We start from the raw sequence: 24,460 nt of genomic DNA, 5'->3' as shown, positions 1-24,460 counted from the left end.
AAAGAAGAAAACTGCTTTTTGAGGAATTAAATCCCTATCAAGGTCCGATTGACAAAGTGTGGGGGGAATAAAAAGCTGCTATGCTCCTTTATGGACAGAAGTACACACACACACACACACACACACACACACACATCCATCACAGTATCTTACAGTTCCTTCCTTTTAGTAATTGACCCCACAGCAGTCGCAACGCTGCATTGAAGAGCACACGAAGAAGGAAGGAAGGGGTTAAACATACAAAACACCCTGTATAATATAGAGCGGTCCAGAGATGGATAGAGAACCCGCGGGCCGCTCGGCGGCGTCTCCCGTGGCTCAGGTTCGGTAGAGACGACGCCCCATCCGTGGTTTTCAACCCTTTAAACCCATTCAGATTCTAAAAACGTCTTCTACATCCTGACCGTTTTCTGAAAAAGCCATGTTTCTATGTCAGTCGTTCTTCGATTTTTCAAAAATAGCAGACCTACAAGCTCGTAGCGCGCCACTCGGTGGCGCGCTATGAGCTTGTAGATCTGCTATTTTTAAATAGCTAAAGCATAACATGATGCCGACACCAAAATGGGTTAATTTCAAGTTCCATTATTTATTCGGCATTTGAGCCACAGACCGCCGTTTGATGACATTTAGCCTCTCCGACCCCAAAACGAAAGAACATTTTGTTGTCGTTAGATAAGATTTTGTCTACAATCCCTTGCTTTTGGCAAACGTTGATCAAAAATAACAATTCTTCTACATTCTCTAATTGAGCGTATAGACCTCTCGTAAATGAAGTAATGAAAACCACTCTGGTCTAATTAGAAGAGGCATCTCCTCCATATTAAGGTATATATAATCTATAATTAAAAAGATACAACTACGCACATCACTGGGTTGAGGTGCTTGCTTGGAAAGTATCACGAAAAAGGGGAGGACAAATTAACATTCATCTGCTATAGCTCCGATGTAATTTAATGTCATTAAGCTACTTTGACCTGAGATCAGATTCTAAAAATGTCTTCTGCATCCTGACAGTTCTCTGATCTGACCTGAGATCAGATTCTAAAAATGTCTTCTGCATCCTGACAGTTTTCTGAAAAAGCTATGTTTCTATGTCAGTTGTTCTTCGATTTTTCGAAAATAGCAGACCTACAAGCTCGTAGCGCGCCACTCGGTGGCGCGCTTGTAGATCTGCTATTTTTCAATAGCTAAAGCATAGCATGATGCATGACACCAAAATGGGTTCCCGTTCAGAATGGGTTAAGCTACTTTGTGTGCGGTCGCACGGTTCCGTCTAATTAGAGAGAGGCATAATGATATCCATAATAATAATAATAATATGGTCAATTACCTCTCAGAGTCGCTCTCATCGCTCGACTCCACTTCCTCCAGGGCGGCCTGGAGATCGACGATGCGACGGATGGACGTCTCCAGATCGGCCTGTAATGTCTGCCTGACGGCGCTGAGCTCCTCCACCTGCATTTCCTGTAAACAAAAGAGTTAAACCCGTTTTAGACGGGAACCCGTTTTGGTGTTAGCATTATGCTATGCTTTAGCTATTTAAAAATAGCAGATCTACAAGCTCATAGCGCGCCACCGAGTGGCGCGCTATGAGCTTGTAGGTCTGCTATTTTTGAAGTAATCGAAGAACGACTGACATTGAAGACATGAAGACATTTTTTTAATCTGATCTCAGGTCAGAATGAAAACTGTCAGGATGCAGAAGACATTTTTTTAATCTGATCTCAGGTCAGAATGGGTAAAAATTACCACCGTTTAAGTGCCCTTGAGCAAGGCATTGAACCCCTACCATGAAATGTTCTATATATGAGCAGGGCCTGGCTGTAAACAAGTTCTTGAGCTTAGTCCAGTTACCCTGCAGGGTAAACATAGTAACTTTGCTTTGCTTTGCTTTGTATAAACCACCCTCTGAGGCCTGTCCCCTGTATAAACCACCCTCTGAGGCCTGTCCCCCTGTATAGACCACCCTCTGAGGCCTGTCCCCTGTATAAACCACCCTCTGAGGCCTGTCCCCCTGTATAAACCACCCTCTGAGGCCTGTCCCCCTGTATAAACCACCCTCTGAGGCCTGTCCCCTGTATAAACCACCCTCTGAGGCCTGTCCCCTGTATAAACCACCCTCTGAGGCCTGTCCCCCTGTATAAACCACCCTCTGAGGCCTGTCCCCCTGTATAAACCACCCTCTGAGGTCTGTCCCCCTGTATAGACCACCCTCTGAGGCCTGTCCCCTGTATAAACCACCCTCTGAGGCCTGTCCCCCTGTATAGACCACCCTCTGAGGCCTGTCCCCTGTATAAACCACCCTCTGAGGCCTGTCCCCTGTATAAACCACCCTCTGAGGCCTGTCCCCCTGTATAAACCACCCTCTGAGGCCTGTCCCCCTGTATAGACCACCCTCTGAGGCCTGTCCCCTGTATAGACCACCCTCTGAGGCCTGTCCCCTGTATAAACCACCCTCTGAGGCCTGTCCCCTGTATAAACCACCCTCTGAGGCCTGTCCCCTGTATAAACCACCCTCTGAGGCCTGTCCCCTGTATAAACCACCCTCTGAGGCCTGTCCCCTGTATAAACCACCCTCTGAGGCCTGTCCCCCTGTATAAACCACCCTCTGAGGCCTGTCCCCTGTATAGACCACCCTCTGAGGCCTGTCCCCTGTATAGACCACCCTCTGAGGCCTGTCCCCTGTATAAACCACCCTCTGAGGCCTGTCCCCTGTATAAACCACCCTCTGAGGCCTGTTCCCCTGTATAAACCACCCTCTGAGGCCTGTTCCCCTGTATAAACCACCCTCTGAGGCCTGTCCCCCTGTATAAACCACCCTCTGAGGCCTGTCCCCTGTATAGACCACCCTCTGAGGCCTGTCCCCTGTATAGACCACCCTCTGAGGCCTGTCCCCTGTATAAACCACCCTCTGAGGCCTGTCCCCCTGTATAAACCACCCTCTGAGGCCTGTCCCCCTGTATAAACCACCCTCTGAGGCCTGTCCCCTGTATAAACCACCCTCTGAGGCCTGTCCCCTGTATAAACCACCCTCTGAGGCCTGTCCCCTGTATAAACCATCCTCTGAGGCCTGTCCCCCTGTATAGACCACCCTCTGAGGCCTGTCCCCTGTATAAACCACCCTCTGAGGCCGGCCTATATTCGATGTGGGACCTGAGACGTCTGATGATGACACACGAAAGAAGAAGAAGATTGTTCTGTGACGTGCATCCATGTTTTTTCATGGAATCCTAAGAATGCGTCACATCATCTCCCCTTATCGTCCTAAGGGGCTTTCTTTCTGTCTCTAGCTGCAGTCAGCATAGTCAGAATCCCTGGCACTTGTTTCCCCCGCCGCCAGCCAGCCACTAAACCCAAGTTATTCTAAGACAGAAAACTGCAGCTTTAGCACTCATGGATTCATTGTGGCTGTGTTTGGGATTAGAGGATGCTTTTTAGGCAACGTGACAACGAGCTAAACACGAACACCAACACGTTGCCTTGCAGAGCCATGAGCCAAGAACGAACGCCAAGGCTGTCTCCCCCCCCAAATCCCCCCCACCCCCCACCCCGGTCCTCCCCACACACCCCCGACCTCCGCAGTGCCAGTAATTAACCCATTCTGACCTGAGATCAGATTCTAAAAAATGTCTTCTACATCCTGACATGCAGTTTTCCATTCTGACCTGAGATCAGATTCTAAAAATGTCTTCTACATCCTGACATGCAGTTTTCCATTCTGACCTGAGATCAGATTCTAAAAATGTCTTCTACATCCTGACATGCAGTTTTCCATTCTGACCATTCTGATCAGATTCTAAAAAAATGTCTTCTATGTCAGTCGCTCTTCGATTAAAAAAAAAATAGCAGACCTACAAGCTCGTAGCGCGCCACTCGGTGGCGCGCTATGAGCTTGTAGATCTGCTATTTTTCAATAGCTAAAGCATAACGTGATGCTTACACCAAAAAGGGGTTCTCGCCCAGAATGGGTTAAACTCTAGTCTAAAAGATAAGTCTCCCTTTTGACTCCAGTAATTACCTCCCACTCCACCTCATCAATAACACTGCATGTCTTTCTATGGCAGTGAGTGTTGTTTTCGTCGACTATATGAAACTAAGACGATAAAAATGTCCCGTTGACTGTATACCTTTTTTCACAGACGAAAACTAAATGGTAACTAAATGAAAACTATAGGCTATGATGACTAAAACTATAAGACTAAATATATTGACAATTTTGTCAGGAGATAAAAAACTAGACTAAAATGTTAGGAAGGGACTAGTGGACAAGAGATCCAGTATAAGTCATTTTACACTTGCTGAAAATAGCACATCTACAAGCACACAACGCGTCGCAGCGTGGCGTGTTGTGAGCTTGTAGTTTTCAGCCAGTGTAAAATCAGTCATTACACATTTTAGTCGACTAAATCAACTGTAGATTTATAGTCGACTAAAATCTTATGATATATATTTAGTCGACTAAAACCACACTAACACTAAAACAGTCCAAAAATATATAAAAAGTTAACACAGCATCACAATCATTTCAACTAGAGATGCACAATATTAATCAGACCAGTGTGTGTCCAGTGGAAACCTCGTATGAATCTGATCTCAGGTCAGAATGGGTTCATCAGACCAGTGTGTGTGTCCAGTGGAAACCTCGTATGAATTTGATCTCAGGTCAGAATGGGCTAGAGAATATGAACAGGCTTTGGGGCAACCCCCTGGAGGGCTTATAGGCTTGTTTCCATTGTGGTCCTCTGTATAATATCAGAATCGGTATCGATGACCCTGCAAATTATCGGATATCGGTCATAATTTCATAATTGTGCACTTAGTTTCAACCGATTATTTCTCCTGTTTATATATATACGTACATTGGCTATTCAAGAAATAGCAGATACTGTTTGTGTATAAGCATTGTGAGCTTTTAGATCAGCGATTGTTCGACGTGTGACACAAGCGTCCAGCTGAATCAGACATAACTGTAATTCTTAAATCTATATAAGCTCTATACTGTCTAATCCTAAACCTAACCTATGGTGCGGCGGTGGCTCAGGGGGTAGAATGGCCGGATGGTAACCGCAAGGTCGCCAGTTCGAACCCTGTGGGCTCCCCCAGAGTCAGTGTCAAAGTGTCCTTGAGCAAGACTCTGAACCCCTACCTAATTGCTCCTGATGTGCTGGTTGGTGCCTTGCATGGTTTCAGCTGCCATCGGTGTATGAATGTGTGTGTGAATGGGTGAATGTAATGCACAGTCTATGTAAAGCGCCTTGGATAAAGGCGCTATATAAATGCACCATTTAACCCCATTCTGAACAGGGAACCCATTTTGGTGTTAGCATTATGTCATGCTTTAGCTATTGAAAAATAGCAGATCTACAAGCTCGTAGCGCGCCACCGAGTGGCGCGCTACGAGCTTGTAGGTCTGCTATTTTTTTGAAAAATCGAAGAACGACTGACATTTTTAGAATCTGATCTCAGGTCAGAATGGGTTAATCAGACCAGTGTGTGTGTCCAGTGGAAACCTCGTATATGCATCTGATCTCAGGTCAGAATGGGTTAACCCCAACCTGAATCTTTTTACTAATTGTGAAGCTACAGTATCTCAGTCTAAACGTCTTGTTTTTTCCATGTTTGAAAAAATATGTTTAAGGATTCCTTTTCAAAACAAACATTTCTGTTGTGAGGAAATCCTACTATACTTGTGGGGACGTTTGTTGCACACACACACACACACACACACACACACACACACACACACACACACACACACACACACACACACACACACACACACACACACACACACACACACACACACACACACACACACACACACACACACACACACACACGCCGGCTTCCAGGCTTTCAAAGTTATTGGCTTTGGTGGAGGAGACAGGTGGGGGGGGGGGGGGGGGGGGTAATGGTTGTCATAGAGACACGCCGTGTGTGTGTGTGTGTGTGTGTGTGTGTGTGTGTGTGTGTGTGTGTGTGTGTGTGTGTGTGTGTGTGTGTGTGTGTGTGTGTGTGTGTGTGTGTGTGTGTGTGGTGTCCATAACCTTGAGGAGACAATGAGAATTAATCACAACCACAGAGAATGGCGGCTAGGAGTGGAGGAGAGGTGGCTGAACATGTCTGAGCGCACGTGTGTGTGTGTGTGTGTGTAATGGTGTTTTTGTTTACGAGCGTGGTGTGTCTGCTTAGCTGTGTCATTGTGTACTTAAAAAAGGGTATATCTACTACGTGCATGCTTGCGTGCACACGTGTGTGTGTGTGTGTGTGTGTGTGTGTGTCTCTTTCAATGACAATGTGGCTTAATTGAATTCTGTCCTTGGCTCTGAGGTCAGGCAACAGTACAGAGTGGTGCAGTATTGGCTACATTGTGGCGAACCAGTGTGTGTGTGTGTGTGTGTGTGTGTGTGTGTGTGTGTGTGTGTGTGTGTGTGTGTGTGTGAGTGAGTGTGCATGTGTGCGTATCCCCTGGCCATTCAGAATCATTGGTATGAGCGGTGCTATATTATATCCCCAGCTGCTTCTGGCCACACTTAATTAAATATCCACGCGTTTCCCTTCTGGTGAAATGCAGACTATAGACCCGTCTGACATGTTTTCACAATTTACTGACTAATTTATATTAACTGAGTTCATCCCCGGTGTCCCATACCGGTGTCCCCATACATACTGTATGGGGAGATTTAAATAAAAGTTCATGCAATGAATTTTTTTAATTGAAAAATGTTCACTATGTCGTATACTGTATAAGGCTATATACTGTATACTGTAGGGTGGCTAAGTATTTAGTGGTTAAGAAATTGACCCCAATATTTTTTGGTTTTACAAATTGAATCCTTGCACTTCTATCCGTGCGTGCGTGTGTGCATTCAATGTTAAAACAGTTTCCGTGCCGGGAATGGATTACTCCAGGTTACTGTCGCTGCCAACCTCGCTAATCGCGACTTTTGTTTTATGTGTTTAATCCGCCGTAATGTAATAAATAAAAAGAAAATCCGTCTTCGCCGCGGAGATAGAGAGTAGATGCATTTGTTTTGATGACGAAACCGGAAATCGTCACATGCTGTGGGCTGCTAGGGCTTCTGGGAAATTGAGGCCAATGGAAACGAATGGGGTTCAACGCCTCATGGAGGAGGGTCCTGTGCTGCGTCTTCCGGGTGTACCAAGATGGCGGGTGGTGCGATCGTTCATAACAAACGGGGGAAGGGGGGTTGATTAAAATGCGGGTTAAGCGTGTAAAACAGTCAAACTGTTAATTTCGTCAACTAAGGCTATGAGAAAAAATAGTTGGGCCTGGCCCTCGGCTTGTTGCCCTACACGCCGTGCGTATTGCGTGTATGCGTAGCGACGGCCCTGGAGAGCTTGTAGAATAGGTTACTTTTTTTTTTTTTTTTTTGCGGCTTACGCCTTTTATTGTTTGTTTTTTTGAAGGGACAGACAGTAGGCTGACAGGAAACGGGAGAGAGATGGGGGGGGGGAAGACATGCAGTAAAGGCCGTGTCGGGCTCGGGAGTCGAACCCGCGGCACACTGCCAGACTGGATTACCAGTCAGGTGCCCAGACGGTTACGCCACGGCCTGGGCAGAATAGGTTTACTTTGGCTTATTCGCTTCATGCTTCATCCAATAGCTAAAGTATATGACATAATGTTTAAAACACCAAAAACAGGTTAAAAACCCATTCTGGGCGGAAACCCATTTTTGGTGTTAGCATTACGTTATGCTTTAGATATTGAAAAATAGCAGATCTACAAGCTCGTAGCGCGCCACCGAGTGGCGCGCTACGAGCTTGTAGGGTCTGCTATTTTTGAAAAAATCGAAGAACCACTGACATAGAAACATAGTTTTTTCAGAAAACTGTCGGGATGTAGAAGACACTTTTAGAATCTGATCTCAGGTCAAAATGGGTTAAAACACAAACGGGTTAACCCATTCTGGGTTGGAACCCATTTTGGTGTTAGCATTATGTTGTGCTTTAGCTATTTAAAAATAGCTGATCTACAAGCTCATTTACACTTTTAGAATCTGATCTCAGGTCAGATCTCTGGTTTGTTCGTACCAGCTCCATGCGCCTGCGGCTGCTGTCCTGCTCGCGGTGGCTCAGCTCCTCCATCTCCAGCCTCATGTCGGCCAGTCTCTGCTGGTAGTAGACAGAGTTCTCCCTCTCCCTGGCCTCCGTCTGGGCACACTGCTCCAGCTCCTCCCCCAGACGCACCACGCTGTCCCGCAGCCTCAGCACCAGCACCTGTACGGGGGGAAGAAATATATATACTCCATTGTTTTATTCATTCAGGAGAGAGACTCGGAGTAGAACCGCTGCTCCTTCGCCTGGAAAGGAGCCAGCTGAGGTGGTTCGGGGCATCTGGTTAGGATGCCTCTCGGGCGTCCTCGACACACGTCCCACTGGGAGGAGACCCCCCCGGGGCAGACCAAGGACCACGTCCCACTGGGAGGAGACCCCCGGGGCAGACCAAGGACCACGTCCCACTGGGAGGAGACCCCCCCCCGGGGCAGACCAAGGATCACGTCCCACTGGGAGGAGACCCCGGGGCAGACCAAGGATCATGTCCCACTGGGAGGAGACCCCGGGGCAGACCAAGGACCACGTCCCACTGGGAGGAGACCCCGGGGCAGAGCAAGGACCATGTCCCACTGGGAGGAGACCCCGGGGCAGACCAAGGACCACGTTCGACTGTGAGGAGACCCCGGGGCAGACCAAGGACCACGTCCCACTGGGAGGAGACCCCCGGGGCAGACCAAGGACCACGTCCCACTGGGAGGAGACCACGGGGCAGACCAAGGACCACGTCCCACTGGGAGGAGACCCCGGGGCAGACCAAGGACCACGTCCCACAGGGAGGAGACCCCGGGGCAGACCAAGGATCACGTCCCACTGGGAGGAGACCCCGGGGCAGACCAAGGATCACGTCCCACTGGGAGGAGACCCCCGGGGGGCAGACCAAGGATCACGTCCCACTGGGAGGAGACCCCGGGGCAGACCAAGGCGCAGTTGGAGGAAACACATCGACTCACTGGCCTTGGAACGTCTCGGAATCCCCCAGGAGGAAGTCACTAATGTTGCTCTGGAGAGGGAAGTCTGGAGCTCTCTGGTGGAGCTGTTTCCCCCGCGACCCGACTACGGATAAGCGCTTGAAGATGGATGGATGGATGGATTCAGAAGGGGATCAGCCAACCGACGCAGGGAGGGAGGCTGGAAGTAGCTTTGCTAAAAACAAAAGCCGGGACAACGTTCCCCCGGCACTATGTGTGAAAAGAGGAGTTAACGGGCAATTATGGGCACTAGATTTGCCCGTGAAACTCAAGTTTAGCGGGCATATATAATATACGGTAATATACAGGTGTGACGGTACGATTCGGGAGTTTACCGGAGTTTGTTGGAAAGTTTTCTGTAATATACACATACCGTATTCCATGCCTTTTTGCGCAGTACGGCCCCGGGGACAAAATGCCCCAAAACTCTTCTCCCTTCTGGCTCCAAAACTATGGAATGCACTTCCCATTATTGCAATCAGAACGGCAGCCTCACTCCCAATCTTCCACCATAGTCTGAAAACCCACCTCTTCAGACTCTATCTCAGCCCATAGCACTTGCCGTAGCACTTGCCCTAGCCTCGACGACCTTACAGGCGTATAATATGCAAAGGCTCAGCTTATGTACTGTAACTTAAATAGCATTTTCATGTAGACATAGCACTCTATAGTATATATGTATAGTTTCATTATATTAGATATGCCACTGTTAGGTTCTTAAGCTTACGTATGATTCATGATGCCTATTTTTGTATGTATTTATTAATGTATTCTTTGTCCTTGCTTACTGTTAATCGCTCTGGATTAAGAGCCTAAATTGTGAACACAGAGACTGAACAGAAAATGTGCAGAATAAATTCACCCATTCTGAACGTGAACCCATTTTGGTGTTAGCATCATGTTATGCTTTATAGCTATTGGAAAATAGCAGACCTACAAGCTCATAGCGCGCCACCGAGTGGCGCGCTACGAGCTTGTAGGTCTGCTATTTTTTGAAAAATCGAAGAGCGACTGACATTCTTTAGAATCTGATCTCAGGTCAGAATGGGTTAATCAGACCAGTGTGTGTCCAGTGGAAACCTCGTATGAATCTGATCTCAGGTCAGAATGGGTTAAAGCTGCACTACGCTATGTATATCTTTCCTCTCCTACCGCGGATTTGAAGCCGGTTTCCTGTGTGTTGAAATGTTTTTATCATTTCAGCTTATTATTATTAATAGAGCCTGTCTAGGATAAATAGAAGCCTGAGCGTCGGGTCAACGTTCATGTCAGACCGTGCGTGTCTGTCGAGGTGAGACGTGACATTTGAGAAGTCACGGCCTGACGGCCTCCTCCTCGCGCATTATACCATGTCCTTCTGATCTAAGGCGTGAGGTGGATGTGATTTGTCCATTAATTTCGTTTCCCTTAATTATCCCTTTGACTAATTTAGCATGAACCCCTGGACCCAACGTTGAGATTGAGAACCACTGATATGTAGCATTGATTAACCCATTCTGACCTGAGATCAGATTAAAAAAATGTCTGTTTGAAAATGACAGTTTTCTGAAAAAGCTATGTTTCTATGTCAGTCGTTCTTCGATTTTTCAAAAATAGCAGATCTACAAGCTCGTAGCGCGCCACTCGGTGGCGCGCTACGAGCTTGTAGATCTGCTATTTTTCAATAGCTAAAGCATGACATGATGCTGACACCAAAAGGGGTTCCCGCCCAAAAGGGATTAATATTTGGAATATATAGAGCTCCTCAACCCCCCCCTTTTTTTGAGGGGCGGTCGTATAGCCCCTCCTATATCCAGCTTTGAGGGTTTGTGTAAACACAAACATTGAAGACAAAAAGTGAGGACGCCGTAGTCTGAAAACCCACCTCTTCAGACTCCACCATGGCCCGTAGCACTTGCCCTAGCATAGCCACCTTAGATATTAGTATTGTAGACAGACTTATAGCTCGTTACGTAGACAGCACTAGAATTGCATTTTATGTATTCATAGCACTTTATAGTACACATGTATATAATATAGTATAGTATGTATAGTTGACATAGATGCTCCACTGTTACGTTCTTAGTTTATACATGATTCACTTTTTATATATGTGATGTATGACATGCTTTTGTTTTTGCTTAAATGTAAGTCGCTCTGGATCAAGAGCGTCTGATAAATGCCTACATTGTAAAATTGACGCAAATTCTGAGTGGCTGGAATGAGAAGATGTATGATTATATGATGATGCACGATGATAAGAGCGCCCCCTATCTCTTCACACGGGTGTGATTTAATATATTTTAAACACAACTATATATCACGGACACCCATCTTAATTATCATGAACTATACTGGGGCCAAGATACAGTAGTTTTCACATCAAGGACCCCCAAATGGACACTCGATGGCCTGTGGACCCCCATAAGATAATATTATTATGGCTCTAGCAGTGATTCTTAACCACAGTTTGACATGAATTAGGCTAAACGGACCCCCCATTTTCATGGCATTTCTATCTCTGAGACCCCAATTTATATTGTAAAAATCAATGTTAATTTAACTCGGGTCCATTTGGTTCCATTTGTATACACTGTCAGAGTTACAGACTCCTATAAGGGTCCATTTGGTTCCTATAACTATCATTTAGCTGCATGGGGACCCCCTGGAACTCCCTCAAGGACCCCTGGGGGTCCCCGGACCCCACTTTGACCCATTCTGAACGGGAACCCATTTTGGTGTTATAGCATCATGTCATGCTTTAGCTATTGAAAAATAGCAGATCTACAAGCTCACGAGCTTGTAGGTCTGCTATTTTTTGAAAAATCGAAGAACGACTGAATTTTTCTCGAATCTGATCTCAGGTCAGAATGGGGTTAATCAGACCAGTGTGTGTCCGGTGGAAACCTCGTGTGAATCTGATCTCAGGTCAGAATGCTCTCACTCACCTCAAACCTCTTCACTTGTCCTCTCTGGAACTCCAGCTTGTTCTCCAGGTCACAGACTCGGGCCTCCTGTTTACTGACGATGCTGCGCCCCACGGTGGACGCCTCTAGGAACTGCACTCTGGACACATTCTTTTGGAGCTGCATGAGCGAGAGAGCGAGAGAGAGAGAGGGGGGGGGGGAGGATAGAGAGAGAGAGAGAGAGAGAGAGAGAGAAGGGGGGGGAGGATAGATAGAGAGAGAGAGAGAGAGAGAGAGACTTTCATTTTCATGTGATGGAACATTTTAGAAGCCAAGATCTTTAGAATGCGATGCGTGTTTGTGGTTCATTTGAGGCAACAGCTCAGTACGGATCATCTGGTACAATTTACAATTACAATGTAGGCATTTATCAGACGCTCTTAATCCAGAGCGACTTACAATAAGCAAGAACAAAAGCATGGGAATACATCACATAAAAGCATTTATCATAAAACATGCGTAAGCTAAGAAAGTAACAGTGGAATATCTATATTATGAGACTATACATATAAACTATATATATATATATATATATATATACTACTATGCTATACATATGTACTATGGCGTGCTATGACTATATACAATGCAATTATAGTGCTGTCTACATAACATGCTATAAGTCTGTATCAAATGCTATCTATAAGTCTATATGGTACTGCATATGTAGGACAGGCGGCCTTATATATGTTTCAATCGTTTCAATTGAAACGGGCCTCGAGCCTCCAGGGGCCTCCCCATTTTGTTGGCAAGATTTAAAAAATAATAAAGCCCCGACTGTCTGCGGAGTTTATTTCTCCTGCCTTCTGTGTGATTTATTTATCCTTCCAAGCCCACTATCCTGCGTCTACTACATCCTACAGTTCACTTAAGAAATAAAAGTATTGTTATAATAAGCTTTTATTTTGAAGAGGAAGAGGAAGTTGTTTCGGTTATAGCCATCTGCCATATGACAGTCTACTCGACTAGAAGTGCCAGGTGTTAGTGGAATAATAACAACAACATGCTTTTAGCCAAAGTTCATAAAAACCGCATGCGTCTATGACTTAAACAATGTAGGCTAAACACTTTGGAATTACGTTAAACATGGTATATCCTCCGTGGCGGCGTCATTAGGTGAGTACTACTACTAGTTAATGAATTGTTAAGTTTCATAGTATCATTCATCATCAACAACAGGCTGTTGTCGCTGCCCCCCAAAATGAACAGGTTACAGCCTACAGGATTCTCATTCTGTTACTGTCACTGCCTGCAAGGATGGCCGCCGTGCCATCATGTATTATAAACTATCTAATCCATACGTGGGTCGTCGTGGGTCCACGTGGAGTTGTTGTTGTTCATGCGCCACGGTGCGCGGCGTGGAGAGGGCATTGGATGGCCACCGTGCCATTTCTTATAAACTATCTAATCTAATCCATACGTGGGTCCACGTGGAGTTGTTGTTGTTGTTGTTCATGCGCCACGGTGCGCGGTGTGGAGAGGGCATCAGAGCGCAGAGCAACAGCCTATAGTAATAGTATGGCATAATTTGTCTGTACTCTCTGCACTCTCTTTCTGTCCAGTCCTATACGTGTATAGGCTGGCGATTGTGGCGAATTATATTAGTTAATAAAGAGAGAGCTGTAAAGGGGATATTGTCTATGGTCAGTTCATGGTGTGTATCATTCTCGTTTTTAACCGGGCGCAATGACGGTAGGCACTAGGCAGTAGCCCTAATACAATGTAACCAATTTGCGTTAAAATGGGTTTTAATTGTCGGGTAACGGACGGCAAATAATCTAATTTAAATAATCTAGCACTAGCAGCGCTGACAGTTGCAATTGCATCATTGTATACTTGTATAGCCTATGCTGATTGCTGCCTTCCAGTTATACCTTAAAGTAAAAAAAAATGTTTAATCAAGCAAGCTGCTTTTGTATATTTTCTACTTGGCTGTACATGCTGTTAATGCTTTGAAGTCCGATAATACACACTGACAAAAAGTGTGATCCTTAAGGCCGATATCAGTGGTTCCCAAACTTCTTTTTTAGCCCGTGACCCAAAAGAGAGGGTCCCACCGGGCACACAAAACCTTTTCAGATGGTGGTCCTGGACCAAATATGATTTTGGGGGTGTTTGAGAACCACTGCCCTAAACTAAAGTTTTACAATGTATAAGGACATGTTGCCTCTTCTGCCTATAGTCTAAAGCAGGGGTTCTCAACCCCCAGGGGGGGTCGCAAAATTATTTTGGGGGGTCGAGACATGGCCAAAGCTTTTCCGGGGGTCCCCAACACCAAAAACGTTGAGAACCCCTGCTCTGAAGTATTACACTACAGTCACTGCATGAAAAGAGGAGTTAACAGGGAATTATGGGCACTAGATGTGCCTGTAAACCTCAAGTTTAGCAGCATATACGGTAATATACGGTAATATACAGTAATATACAGGTGTGATGGTACAATTCAGGAGTTTACCGGAGTTTTTGGAAAGTTGAACGGGAGTTTCCTGTAACGTACACATCCGTATCCCATGCTTTTTTTAAGGACATCTTACCTCTTCCTGGAGACTCTGCCTCTGCTTCTTCACCTCCTCCAGCTCCGCCTGGAGGTCTCTGATCTGGTTGATGTCATTGGAGGACTGACCACAGACACAGGGAGAGGATGTTAGTGATATCATAATAATGATAACTATAGGAGGACTGACCACAGACACAGGGAGAGGATGTTAGTGATATCATAATGATAACTATAGGAGGACTGACCACAGACACAGGGAGAGGATGTTATAGTGACACCACATCATCATAATAATAATGATAAACTAGAAAAGTCGCAATATTGAAAAAATTGCAAAGTGTGGCTGCCGCAGTCGCTTACATAGGCCCCTCCCTAATTTGAGAATTTCTATAACACTTGAATAGTTTGGTCTTCTGCCCCTGCATTTCTGTAGAATTAGGCCCCTCCCTAATTTGAGCATTTCTCTATAGGCTTGCACGGCAACGGTTTGTTTACTGTATGTTGTGTGTGATGTCAGACGTCAGGCTCCTGGTCATCCTATACTGTACATATAACAACATTATAACACGTGAAGTGTCTTTACACTTTCACTTCATCTGAGTGTGAAGTACGGAGGTTCATCCCGAAGGAGTTTTCTGCGACGAGATCGAAGAGAGACACAGAGAAGAGCTTAAGAGTGCTATAGTATAAAAGACTAGTGTCCTATACAACCGCAACAGAGGAACCTATAGAAACTCTCATTCTCATCTCCATCTTCAACCGCTTAACCGTGATCGGGTCGCGGGGGCAACAACAGCTCCACCGGAGAGCTCCCAGACATTCTTCCTCTCATCACAGGTCCATTCATAGCTGCAGTTTGATAATGGAAGGAACGAGTGAGGCCCAGCAATGTTCCCAGACTCGGGTCTGCTGTTCCGAGCGGCCATGTTGTGCCTGTGCCTCCTCCACCCATCAACATGAACCCATGAAGAAGATGAGCCACAACGACCTCTACTGCCAAACGCCGAGGAATGAACAGATCCCTTCAGCAGCATGTCGGCAGATAAACTGCTCCGTAACGCCAAGGAATGAACAGATCCCTTCAGCAGCAGCATGTCGGCAGATAAACTGCTCCGTAACCAGCCGGAAACAAAGAGACACGACGGATGAACCGACATCTAACGGTCATCAACAGTTCACCGCCAAGAACGTTATAGCTCTGCATGATGGAGAAGAAAGGATAAATCCTTTCAGCCGCGTCTGTAAACAGTGTGATAAGACTTTCCGTAAGTTGCGTCAACTGCGGTCACACCAGCGCATCCACACCGGAGAGAAACCATACCACTGTAAACACTGTGACAAGCGCTTCAGGCACTCGTCGACTCTCAGGACACACGAGAATCTCCACACTGGAGAGAAACCATACCGCTGTGAACAGTGCGACAAGAGCTTCAAGCAATGGGCTCACCTACGGTCGCACCTGCGTCTCCACACCGGAGAGAAACCGTACCACTGTACACAGTGTGAGAAGAGTTTCGGTCGGTTGTATACGCTGAAGCTACACCTGCGTCTCCACACTGGAGAAAAGCCATACCACTGTAAGCAGTGTGACGAGAGGTACACTCACTTGTGTAGTCTTAAGGCACACACATGCGTCTCCACACGGGAGAAACCACATTGTAAAGAGTGTGACAAGAGTTTCAAGCAGTGCTGATTTCGTCGACTAAAACTATGACTAAAAATGTTCGTCTACTTTTAACCCATTCTGACCAGGCACCCATTTTGGTGTTGGCATCATGTTATGCTTTAGCTATTGAAAAATAGCAGATCTACAAGCTCATATCGCGCCACCGAGTGGCGCGATACGAGCTTGTAGGTCTGCTATTTTTGAAAAATCGAAGAGCGACTGACATTTTTAGAATCTGATCTCAGGTCAGAATGGGTTCATCAGACCAGTGTGTGTCCGGCGGAAACCTCGTATGAATCTGATCTCAGGTCAGAATGGTTTAAATCTTTTCACTGACATGTGCGTGCGCGCATGCACATGTACATGTGTTTCAGTGAACCTGGTGTGAGGGTTTGAACTCAGTATACCTGTGCGATGAGGGCCTTGTGTTTCAGAGAAACAGGCAGTGTGAGGGTCTGAACTCAGTATACCTGTGCGATGAGGGCCTTGTGTTTCAGAGAAACAGGCAGTGTGAGGGTCTGAACTCAGTATACCTGTGCGATGAGGGCCTTGTGTTTCAGAGAAACAGGTCAGTGTGAGGGTCTGAACTCAGTATACCTGTGCGATGAGGGCCTTGTGTTTCAGAGAAACAGGCAGTGTGAGGGTCTGAACTCAGTATACCTGTGCGATGAGGGCCTTGTGTTTCAGAGAAACAGATCAGTGTGAGGGTTTGAACTCAGTATACCTGTGCGATGAGGGCCTTGTGTTTCAGAGAAACAGGCAGTGTGAGGGTCTGAACTCAGTATACCTGTGCGATGAGGGCCTTGTGTTTCAGAGAAACAGGCAGTGTTAGGGTCTGAACTCAGTATACCTGTGCGATGAGGGCCTTGTGTTTCAGAGAACCAGGTCAGTGTGAGGGTCTGAACTCAGTATACCTGTGCGATGAGGGCCTTGTGTTTCTTCATCAGCTCATTGAGGTCTTCCTGGTCCTCCTCCAGTCTCTTCAGCAGGTCCTGCTTCTCGTGCTGGAGGTGGTTTAACTGTTCATCCACCTGCATGAGCAGGAACACACTTTTACATCTGTTTTAACATCATCCACCTGCAATGAGCAGGAACACACTTTTACATCTGTTTTAACATTGTTTTCAACATCTTTTTCATGTACTGTATGTACAGGAGAGCACAGACACTTGAAGATCTACACTCACCCAACACTATGTTATAGTACTCAGACTTGAGTCACTATAACATGTGACTTAATTTAATTAATGATTTACAACAACCCACCCATAAATTCCCCCAGTGGCGTGCACAGATAGACACTAGGGGGTGCTAGAGCACCCCCTGCCCTTTTGGCAATGTGCTCAGTGTGTGGACCATGCGGTGACATTGATCAAATCTTGATAAAAAAAACGCTTCTACTATATTATTTAGGCCCCCACAATTCTAAAGCTATATTACTATGTCAGTGGTTCTTTGATAATAAAAACAAATAGCAGACCTACAAGCTCGTAGCGCGCCACTCGGTCGCGTGCTATGAGCTTGTAGATCTGGTATTTTTCAATAGCTATAAAGCACCAAAATGGGTTCCCGCCCCAAAATGCGCTGCAAAAAGGTGCCCTTTTTTTCCACTTGAGCACCTGCCCCTCTAAATGTCTGTGCACGCCACTGAATTCCTAACCTGACGCTGCCAGATCCAAAAAGCTTGCTACACAAATTTGTTTCACAGCTTATTGGGATCTGGGATCGCGGAAGCAAATTCGATGACGGGGCTGTTCCTTTTTTTCAAGATACTTGGTAGATGATTGGATGGGACCGTCTGTCTATCACCGTGTGGGCGTGCAAACACAACCAATCATATTGACGTGTCTATATAGCTTCACGTCCGGTTTCGCACATATCCCGCCCTTAGCTCACGCTGATTGGTCCGGTACGGAACGGATTTTTGTCAGCTCAACTGCCTGAGAGATCCCAGATGATTGCTGTGTTGGGAAACATGGTTACCCAATACCGCCCTCATCTGGCAGCGTCAGGTTACTGAATTCCCCCCACAGAGTCAGAATCAGCAGTCTTTTACCAGACTCTTCTGTTTGCAGATGTTCTCCAGCTCTATCTGAGCGTTCTCCAGCTCCTGAGCCAGGGTCTTCTGGTTGTTCTCCGCCTCGGTGGCTCGGGCCTCGTTCTCCTCAAGCTATGGTGGAGACAGACAGACAGACAGACAGACAGACAGACAGACAGCATGGTTGATTTGAATACGTTGGATAACATCCATCATCTATCTAGACTAGATCTTCAACAGTTTCAGAAGAGATTTCGAAGGAGGACTTTGAAGGACTCTCAATCTCTGGCGAATGGCTGAACTTCTCACCCCATCTATAAGGGGTGGCGGTGGCTCAGTGGCTGGGTTGCCAGTTCGAACCCTGTGGGCTCCCCCAGAGTTACTGTCAAAGTGTCCTTGAGCAAGACTCTGAACCCCTAATTGCTCCTGATGTGCTGGTTGGTGCCCTGAATGGCTTCCGCCACCATCGGTGTATGTATGTGTGTGTGAATGTAATGCACAATCTATGTGAAGCGCCTTGGATAAAGGCGCTTTATAAATGCACCATTTACCATTTAAGGGAGAGGTGGGCCACCCGTCTGAGAACTTGTATCGACAAATTACAATCGTATGATTTCGGACCCGTACTTAAATGGGGTTAATTAGTGTAAAGGGACAGGTATGTTTGTATGTATCTGTTTAAGCATGGTTACATCAAAAGCCACTTGTGCAGCCATCAGCTGGGGATAATCTGTGAAAGCATTTTCCTTCCAACCGGGGACCGGGACATACTTCCTCCCTCCCTCCAACCTGAGTGAAATGTTCAGTGAAATACTCCCTCCCTCCCCCCAACCTGAGTGAAGTGTCCAGTGAAATACTCCCTCCCTCCCTCCTCCCTGAGTGAAGTGTCCAGTGAAATACTCCCTCCCTCCCCCCAACCTGAGTGAAGTGTCCAGTGAAATACTCCCTCCCTCCCCCCAACCTGAGTGAAGTGTCCAGTGAAATACTCCCTCCCTCCCTCCTCCCTGAGTGAAGTGTCCAGTGAAATACTCCCTCCCTCCCCCTCCCTGAGTGAAGTGTCCAGTGAAATACTCCCTCCCTCCCCCAACCTGAGTGAAGTGTCCAGTGAAATACTCCCTCCCTCCCCCTGAGTGAAGTGTCCAGTGAAATACTCCCTCCCTCCCTCCAACCTGAGTGAAGTGTCCAGTGAAATACTCCCTCCCTCCCTCCAACCTGAGTGAAGTGTCCAGTGAAATACTCCCTCCCTCCCTCCAACCTGAGTGAAGTGTCCAGTGAAATACTCCCTCCCTCCCTCCAACCTGAGTGAAGTGTCCAGTGAAATACTCCCTCCCTCCCTCCAACCTGAGTGAAGTGTCCAGTGAAATACTCCCTCCCTCCTCCAACCTGAGTGAAGTGTCCAGTGAAATACTCCCTCCCTCCAACCTGAGTGAAGTGTCCAGTGAAATACTCCCTCCCTCCCTCCTGCCTGAGTGAAGTGTCCAGTGAAATACTCCCTCCCTCCCCCTGAGTGAAGTGTCCAGTGAAATACTCCCTCCCTCCCCCCAACCTGAGTGAAGTGTCCAGTGAAATACTCCCTCCCTCCTCCTCCCTGAGTGAAGTGTCCAGTGAAATACTCCCTCCCTCCCCCAACCTGAGTGAAGTGTCCAGTGAAATACTCCCTCCCTCCTCCTCCCTGAGTGAAGTGTCCAGTGAAATACTCCCTCCCTCCCCCAACCTGAGTGAAGTGTCCAGTGAAATACTCCCTCCCTCCTCCTCCCTGAGTGAAGTGTCCAGTGAAATACTCCCTCCCCCCTACCTGAGTGAAGTGTCCAGTGAAATACTCCCTCCCTCCCCCTCCCTGAGTGAAGTGTCCAGTGAAATACTCCCTCCCTCCCCCTCCCTGAGTGAAGTGTCCAGTGAAATACTCCCTCCCTCCCCCCAACCTGAGTGAAGTGTCCAGTGAAATACTCCCTCCCTCCCTCCTCCCTGAGTGAAGTGTCCAGTGAAATACTCCCTCCCTCCCCCCAACCTGAGTGAAGTGTCCAGTGAAATACTCCCTCCCTCCCCCCTCCCTGAGTGAAGTGTCCAGTGAAATACTCCCTCCCTCCAACCTGAGTGAAGTGTCCAGTGAAATACTCCCTCCCTCCCCCTCCCTGAGTGAAGTGTCCAGTGAAATACTCCCTCCCTCCTCCCTGAGTGAAGTGTCCAGTGAAATACTCCCTCCCTCCCCCAACCTGAGTGAAGTGTCCAGTGAAATACTCCCTCCCTCCCCCTCCCTGAGTGAAGTGTCCAGTGAAATACTCCCTCCCCCCTACCTGAGTGAAGTGTCCAGTGAAATACTCCCTCCCTCCCCCTCCCTGAGTGAAGTGTCCAGTGAAATACTCCCTCCCCCCTACCTGAGTGAAGTGTCCAGTGAAATACTCCCTCCCTCCTCCCTGAGTGAAGTGTCCAGTGAAATACTCCCTCCCTCCCCCCTCCCTGAGTGAAGTGTCCAGTGAAATACTCCCTCCCTCCCCCTCCCTGAGTGAAGTGTCCAGTGGAGTCACCTGGAAGTGCAGCCTCTCGATGTCGTCCTTGCTGCCGTTGGTCTGCTTCTTCCCCGGCTGGTCGATGGTGGACATCAGCAGCTGGGCGTCCACCAGCAGAGCGTGGGTCCTCTTCAGGTCCCTGCGGAGCCTCTTCTCCACGTCAAAGTCCCTGTGACCCACCTGCATACCACAACAAGGCCGTTAAACCCATTCTGACCTGAGATCAGATTCACACAAGGTTTCCACTGGACACACACTGGTCTGATTAACCCATTCTGACCTGAGATCAGATTCTATAAAAATGTCAGTCGTTCTTCGATTTTTCAAAAATAGCAGATCTACAAGCTCGTAGCGCGCCACTCGGTGGCGCGCTACGAGCTTGTAGATCTGCTATTTTTCAATAGCTAAAGCATAACATGACACTAACACTAAAATTGGTTCCCGTTCAGAATGGGTTAAAACAGCAGTTAAAATCATCGGCACAGCATTACCTATAGTCTCCGTAACATCTACACCACTCGCTGTACGAAGAAAGCCCACAGCATCATTAAAGACACCTGCAGCCATCCCGCAAATACCCTGTTCCAACTAAACTCCCTTCCAAAAAAAACGCTCCCAGAGCATCAGATCTCGTACCACCCGTACGAGTTTCTTCCCCCAGGCAGCCAGGCTGCTGAACAGCTGCCATTTCTTTTTTGTTTTTGTGTTCTTTCTTTTGCACTATAGCTGTTTTATTAGTTTTCGTCCTGTTTACACTGGTGTCTATAAGACTGAGAGTGCTCAAACTAAAATAATGTAATTGTATTTATACATAATTTATGACAAATAAACCTGAACCGGAACCTGGAGCTGTTACAAGGTGTTAATGGGTGTTACCCGTTACAATCAGAACTGCAGCCTCACTCCCACTCTTCACGCCGTAGTCTGAAAACCCACCTTTTCAGACTCCATCGTGGCCCATAGCACTTGCCCTGATAGCACTTTATGTAGACTTAGATAGCATTTTATACAGACGTATAGCATGTTACGTTGACAGCACTAGAATTGCATTTGATGTAGTCATAGCACTGTATAGTATAGTATAGTATAGTATAGTATAGTATAGTATAGTATAGTATAGTATAGTATGTGACCGAGTCCAGTGGTTTGATAAACAAGGGGGCCATGGTAATTTTTCAGTTTTTCACATATTATGAAACTACATAATGTAAGCTTTCATTATGATGTATTGTTCATTGAAATTGGGAAAGAAAATGAAGAAGATATGACCATCTGAAACTTGTTGAACCGGAAACCCCAAAGTAGAGAATTTGCCCTGCAAAGTTGCCAAAGATTTTGGGCCCCAGGAATGGGTGCGACAATATATACTACTGTTTACCTGGTCACACAGAGTTGTCCTTTCATTATGTTTACCTGGTCACACAGAGTTGTCCTTTCATGATGTTTACCTGGTCTCACAGAGTTGTCCTTTCATGATGTTTACCTGGTCACACAGAGTTGTCCTTTCATGATGTTTACCTGGTCACACAGAGTTGTCCTTTCATGATGTTTACCTGGTCACACAGAGTTGTCCTTTCATGATGTTTACCTGGTCACACAGAGTTGTCCTTTCATGATGTTTACCTGGTCACACAGAGTTGTCCTTTCATGATGTTTACCTGGTCACACAGAGTTGTCCTTTCATGATGTTTACCTGGTCACACAGAGTTGTCCTTTCATGATGTTTACCTGGTCACACAGAGTTGTCCTTTCATGATGTTTACCTGGTCACACAGAGTTGTCCTTTCATGATGTTTACCTGGTCACACAGAGTTGTCCTTTCATGATGTTTACCTGGTCACACAGAGTTGTCCTTTCATGTTGTTTACCTGGTCACACAGAGTTGTCCTTTCATGATGTTTACCTGGTCACACAGAGTTGTCCTTTCATGATGTTTACCTGGTCACACAGAGTTGTCCTTTCATGATGTTTACCTGGTCACACAGAGTTGTCCTTTCATGTTGTTTACCTGGTCACACAGAGTTGTCCTTTCATGATGTTTACCTGGTCACACAGAGTTGTCCTTTCATGGTGTTTACCTGGTCACACAGAGTTGTCCTTTCATGATGTTTACCTGGTCACACAGAGTTGTCCTTTCATGATGTTTACCTGGTCACACAGAGTCCTTTCATGATGTTTACCTGGTCACACAGAGTCCTTTCATGATGTTTACCTGGTCACACAGAGTTGTCCTTTCATGATGTTTACCTGGTCACACAGAGTCCTTTCATGATGTTTACCTGGTCACACAGAGTTGTCCTTTCATGATGTTTACCTGGTCACACAGAGTTGTCCTTTCATGATGTTTACCTGGTCACACAGAGTTGTCCTTTCATGATGTTTACCTGGTCACACAGAGTTGTCCTTTCATGATGTTTACCTGGTCACACAGAGTCCTTTCATGATGTTTACCTGGTCACACAGAGTCCTTTCATGATGTTTACCTGGTCACACAGAGTCCTTTCATGATGTTTACCTGGTCACACAGAGTTGTCCTTTCATGATGTTTACCTGGTCACACAGAGTTGTCCTTTCATGATGTTTACCTGGTCACACAGAGTTGTCCTTTCATGATGTTTACCTGGTCACACAGAGTTGTCCTTTCATGATGTTTACCTGGTCACACAGAGTCCTTTCATGATGTTTACCTGGTCACACAGAGTCCTTTCATGATGTTTACCTGGTCACACAGAGTCCTTTCATGATGTTTACCTGGTCACACAGAGTCCTTTCATGATGTTTACCTGGTCACACAGAGTTGTCCTTTCATGATGTTTACCTGGTCACACAGAGTCCTTTCATGATGTTTACCTGGTCACACAGAGTCCTTTCATGATGTTTACCTGGTCACACAGAGTTGTCCTTTCATGATGTTTACCTGGTCACACAGAGTTGTCCTTTCATGATGTTTACCTGGTCACACAGAGTTGTCCTTTCATGATGTTTACCTGGTCACACAGAGTTGTCCTTTCATGATGTTTACCTGGTCACACAGAGTCCTTTCATGATGTTTACCTGGTCACACAGAGTCCTTTCATGATGTTTACCTGGTCACACAGAGTCCTTTCATGATGTTTACCTGGTCACACAGAGTCCTTTCATGATGTTTACCTGGTCACACAGAGTTGTCCTTTCATGATGTTTACCTGGTCACACAGAGTCCTTTCATGATGTTTACCTGGTCACACAGAGTTGTCCTTTCATGATGTTTACCTGGTCACACAGAGTTGTCCTTTCATGATGTTTACCTGGTCACACAGAGTTGTCCTTTCATGATGTTTACCTGGTCACACAGAGTTGTCCTTTCATGATGTTTACCTGGTCACACAGAGTTGTCCTTTCATGATGTTTACCTGGTCACACAGAGTTGTCCTTTCATGATGTTTACCTGGTCACACAGAGTCCTTTCATGATGTTTACCTGGTCACACAGAGTCCTTTCATGATGTTTACCTGGTCACACAGAGTCCTTTCATGATGTTTACCTGGTCACACAGAGTTGCGATGAGTCCTTCCAGGTCATGTTTCTCATGAACGACCATCTGTTTCTCTTCATACTCCTGTTCCAACTGCATTTCCATCTGCCTCAGCTACACACGCACAGAACACGCACACACACACACACACACACACACACACACATAAGATACATTTTAATTACCGGTACATGGAATAATGTAGTGTTATTTACAGTATATATGGCTGGGTTTGGTTGATGA

The 24,460-nt window shown here is 46.4% G+C and overlaps 1 protein-coding gene across 6 annotated transcripts in view; it reads right to left on the bottom strand.

Moving 5' to 3' along the window:
• Nucleotides 1-24,460, bottom strand: part of myo18b (myosin XVIIIB) — a 105,612-nt gene that overhangs the window by 11,205 nt on the left and 69,947 nt on the right. For 5 of the 6 annotated variants that reach the window (XM_083794204.1, XM_083794199.1, XM_083794203.1 and 2 more), the window contains 9 exons: nucleotides 24,227-24,331; nucleotides 20,722-20,883; nucleotides 18,215-18,328; nucleotides 17,073-17,189; nucleotides 14,530-14,613; nucleotides 11,978-12,115; nucleotides 8,059-8,244; nucleotides 1,331-1,464; nucleotides 154-195 (listed from right to left, as the gene is read on the bottom strand). In XM_083794204.1, coding sequence (XP_083650330.1) covers nucleotides 154-195; nucleotides 1,331-1,464; nucleotides 8,059-8,244; nucleotides 11,978-12,115; nucleotides 14,530-14,613; nucleotides 17,073-17,189; nucleotides 18,215-18,328; nucleotides 20,722-20,883; nucleotides 24,227-24,331 — 1,082 coding nt within the window. The remainder of the gene's footprint in view (nucleotides 1-153; nucleotides 196-1,330; nucleotides 1,465-8,058; nucleotides 8,245-11,977; nucleotides 12,116-14,529; nucleotides 14,614-17,072; nucleotides 17,190-18,214; nucleotides 18,329-20,721; nucleotides 20,884-24,226; nucleotides 24,332-24,460) is intronic. The other variant, XM_083794202.1, reaches the window with a different exon arrangement.

Source organism: Protomyctophum parallelum, assembly GCF_964188405.1.
Source record: "Protomyctophum parallelum genome assembly, chromosome: 21".
Classification (NCBI taxonomy): domain Eukaryota; kingdom Metazoa; phylum Chordata; class Actinopteri; order Myctophiformes; family Myctophidae; genus Protomyctophum; species Protomyctophum parallelum.
This window is presented reverse-complemented; position numbering and strand designations above follow the sequence as displayed.